General features: G+C 62.9%; 1 protein-coding gene across 1 annotated transcript in view; it reads left to right on the plus strand.

Annotated features, from left to right (window-relative positions):
- CHTF18 (chromosome transmission fidelity factor 18) overlaps nt 1-4144 on the plus strand; it is a 9743-nt gene that overhangs the window by 4498 nt on the left and 1101 nt on the right. The window contains exons 11-20 of the mRNA XM_014542963.1: nt 51-202; nt 384-477; nt 850-948; nt 1025-1155; nt 1431-1602; nt 2466-2690; nt 2786-2935; nt 3034-3167; nt 3747-3888; nt 3992-4123. Coding sequence (XP_014398449.1) covers nt 51-202; nt 384-477; nt 850-948; nt 1025-1155; nt 1431-1602; nt 2466-2690; nt 2786-2935; nt 3034-3167; nt 3747-3888; nt 3992-4123 — 1431 coding nt within the window. The remainder of the gene's footprint in view (nt 1-50; nt 203-383; nt 478-849; nt 949-1024; nt 1156-1430; nt 1603-2465; nt 2691-2785; nt 2936-3033; nt 3168-3746; nt 3889-3991; nt 4124-4144) is intronic.

A 4144-nucleotide genomic window follows, 5' to 3' on the forward strand; every position in this document is an offset into this window, starting at 1 on the left:
GGGTGGGCAATCGGGCTGTGGCTCATTGCACCCGCTGCATGTCCCCCCAGGCTGCCATCAACGTGCTCCTCAGCATCATTGACCGCAAGGGCCCGAAGGAGGCAGAGCTGGGGGGCCGGGCCATGTTGGCGGGTGAGGGGCGGCGGCCGCGGGCTGAGGGGGGTCTCTTGATGAGGCCAGTCATCTGCATCTGTAATGACCAGTGAGTAGGGTGGGGCAGGGTTTTGAAGGTGAGGGCCTGAGGGTGCTCCACTGGGCGGGGCTTTCACAGGAGGGCAGAGGGCCCCTGGGCTGGCACATCCTAGCCCCACCTGGCCACCCAGTGGATTTGAGGCTGGGATTTGGCATGAGGGTTTCCCCCCACACCCTGTGCCCATCTGCAGGTTCGCGCCCTCTCTGCGGCAGCTGAAGCAGCAGGCTTTCCTGCTCCACTTTCCACCTATACTACCCTCCAGACTCATACAGCGGCTGCAGGAGGTCAGTGGGGGTGCGGAGGTGGGGCACAGGGCTGGGGTTGCTTGGCTGATGACAGGGTGGGCGTGACTCCTGTCATGGTCTCATCTTCCCCTCCCCACCTCTCTACACCCCTCCCCTCTGCCATCCAGGGCACTACCCCCTCTGCTGTTGCCACTCCCTTCCCCCCATCCCAGGACCTGGGGTGAGGGTGACTGGTTCACTTAGATCTCTGGCGGGTGGGTGGTCCCTAGTGGGGACGGAGATCAGTCACAGGATCTGTAGTTTATGTCTCCTGTAGGATGAGAGCAGCTACTCACCTGTTTCTAGGGAGAAGGTGGCTACAGGGTTGAGCTCTGAGAGAGGGGTGGATACCCATGCTCTTGCCTCCTGCAGATCTCCCTCCGGCAGGGCCTGCAGGTCGACCCAGGTGCCCTAGCAGCCCTCTGTGAGAAGACAGACAATGACATCCGAGCCTGCATCAACACCCTGCAGGTGGGCGGGAGGAAGCTGGCTGTCGGGGGGTGGGACAGGGGGCAGCTACCTCTCAACCCCCACACCCTGTGTCCAGTTCCTGCATGGGCGAGGCCAGCGGGAGCTGAGTGTTCAGGCTGTGCAGACCACGCGAGTCGGCCTCAAGGACCAGCGCAAGGGGCTCTTCTCTGTGTGGCAGGAGGTCTTCCAGCTGCCCCGGGCCCAGAGGTAGAGGGGGTGGGCAGAAAGAGTGGGCGAACCAGGCTCAGCCTGGATACCTCTGGTGCCCCCAGCCCTGACATAAACCCTGCGTGTGCAGCCCCCCCCACCCCCAACCCCCTGTTCTGCCAACAGAAACCCAAGGCTGCTTGGGCCCTGCTTTCAAGGCTGTGCCTCGGTCTCCCTCACTGCCGCCTCCTTGGGGCTGCCTTGAGTCGGGAGGGTGCTGCCCACAGGAATAAAGTGGGTGGGGCTCCACTCCAGCTTCAGCAACCCTTCTGCAGGCGACGTGTGGGCCAGGACCCAACTCTGCCCACCCACACGCTCCTGCTGGGCGATGGGCTCACGGGGTTGGGGCACCGGGCTGCCGAGGCACCCCTGACCGTGGCTGCACAGCGGTTCTACCATATCCTGCATGTGGCGGCCTCCTCGGGCGAGCATGAGAAGGTCGTCCAGGTAACTGCACTCTCCCTGAACCTTTTTCCAGGGGGCCGTGTTGGGGGTGTTCCCTTGTCCCCAGACAATGAACAGGAGACGGTTCAGATAGTGCCAGGCTCTAGAAGAAGCAGGTGGGATGGGAATGAGGTGGGGCAGACAGGGCATCAGAGAGGCCTCGGGAATATGAGCAGCACAGAGGCCAGAGGAAAGGCTGGTGCTGGGAGGGGGATGGCCACCAGCATGGCAGGGGGCTGGGTGTGGGGATGGGGGTCGTTTTGATTGATGGGATCACTGGCTACCAGTTGGGAACCAATGTGAGGGGCAGTGTGGCAGCAGCTGGGGAGCCTGATCCAGTGGCGGGGGGTCGGGGGGCTTGATTCTGGACATGAGCTGTGGGAATGGGGACGAGGATTAGAGAGCAGGTAGGGATTTTGGCCTGAGCAGGTGGCAGAGGTGCACCCCCAACCTTGAAAGCCCGGCCTAAGCTGTCTCCCTAACTAAGCCTCTTTGGGTTAGTGGTTAGGGATCCGTGCAAATCCAGAAACCCATGGTTGCAGCGGGCAGAGCAAGTGCGGGAGGGGAGGGGATGTCTATGTAGAAGGAGAGTGGGGGCTCTGCCTCAATTCTGGTGGACAGACTCCCTTTGGGGAGGGGAGGGGTGGGGGGTTCTTTCCTGCACATCCCAGGATCTTGGTCAAACCAGAGTGGGGGCAGCAGGTGGCCCTCCTGGCACCCCCTCAGGGCCATGTGCGCACTCACATGTGGCCACTCAGGTGCTATTCTGAGTCCCCGGACTTGGCAGGGCAGATGGGCAGTGAAGGGTCCCTTGTGCTGTGGGGGGGTCATGATGCTGGAGGGGCTCAGGGACCCACTACTCACAGGGCCTGTTTGACAACTTCCTGCGGCTGCGGCTGCGGGACTCCAGCCTGGGCACCGTGTGTACGGCCCTCGACTGGCTAGCCTTTGAGGACATGCTGGGCCAGGCCGCCCACCACAGCCAGAGCTTCCAGTTGCTGCGCTACCAGCCCTTCCTGCTTGTGGCCTTCCACTTGCTGTTCGCCTCCAGCCATGTGCCGAGGATCGCCTTCCCGAGTAGCCAGCAGGAGGTGTGCCCTGCACCCTGCCCCTCGCCCCTGTCTAGGCCGGGCCTGGGGTCCTGGGGGTCCTGGCTGACCTGGTTCTGGTTTACCCTCCACCCCAGGCCCAGAACCGGACAAGTCAGGTGCAGAACCTGATCCAGACACTGGTGTCAGGTATTGCTCCGGCCACTCGCAACCAAACAGCGCCCCAGGCCCTCGTCTTGGACACCCTCTGCCTGCTCCTGGACATCCTCGTGCCTAAGCTTCGCCCTGTGAGTGCCTCACCCAGTAGGAGGGTGCGTCTTCCGGCCGGACTGGGTTCCTGGCTGTGCTCAGTGTTCCTACCTATTACCTACCTACCTGCCCGCAGGTGAGCACGCAGCTGTACAGCACGCGTGAGAAGCTCCAGTTGAGCAGCCTTGTGGGCACCATGCTTGCCTACAGCCTAACCTACCGCCAGGAGCGCACGCCTGACGGGCAGTATGTCTACAGGCTGGAGCCGTGAGTCTGTGCAGCACCTGGAATGAGGGTAGTGGGGGGCTGGGCCGGGAGTGGAAAAGCATGACCTTGGTGAGGCTTGAGTCTCAGTTTCCCATTTGTCAGAGGTTGGCGGGAGTGTCGGTTGTAGCTCAGCTCCTGCCCACATGTGACTGTGAAGTGGGACCCCAGGTTGGGCATAGGTAGCCTCAGGACCGGAGGCTTTTACTACAGAACCTCTCTGCCCCAGTGTTTCCCCAGGAGCCCCACCAGGGGGTCCTCGAGCTCCCTAGGGCTGTTCCCCTGTCCCGAGATGGCTGTGGGATGGAGCGCGGGCCCTAGGGTCCTGCTGCCCAGTCAGGGCCCCAGTGTCTGGGATGCAGGTGTTTCTCTGTGCTGATGGCAAGGAGGCAGTAATGGCGGTTTCTGAGCACGAAGCCCAGCCTGAGCCCCAGCCCTGCCATGTCTCATTCCCTCCCTTTGTAGCCCTAGGGAGGTCCCTGTCCTGCAGCTTTCTCGTTCTGGCATTTGGAGTCATTGTGGTGGGTGCCCCTGCTGCTATCACTACTGAGCAGGTGCCCGACTGTCTTTGGCCCCCCCCCCCCCCTTGGAGGAGGTCTGCCGCTTCCCTGAACTGCCTGCCCGAAAGCCCCTCACCTACCAGGCCAAGCAGCTTATTGCCCGTGAGATTGAAATGGAGAAGATGCGGCGGGCAGAGGCCTTAGCCCGAAATGGGGACAGCCCCCAGGTGAGCCCACCTCTGGCTTGGGGCAGAGCAGGGCCTCGTAGGGTGGATCCTGCCCTTGGAATGGCCCTGCCCAGTCAGCTCTCATCACATCCACTTCCTGCAGGTGGATGGCAGTCCCCCCAAGGCCAAGGGCCCACAGGGGGCTGCTGGGGGGAAAGGGGCACAGCCACCCACCCCACGCAGCCACGAGCAGCGGCTGGAGCGCATCCTGAAGAGAGCAGCCCTGGAGGACCAGGTTTGGGGGCTGGAAGGGGGC

This window comes from Myotis brandtii, unplaced genomic scaffold (assembly GCF_000412655.1).
Source record: "Myotis brandtii unplaced genomic scaffold, ASM41265v1 scaffold317, whole genome shotgun sequence".
NCBI classification, from domain to species: domain Eukaryota; kingdom Metazoa; phylum Chordata; class Mammalia; order Chiroptera; family Vespertilionidae; genus Myotis; species Myotis brandtii.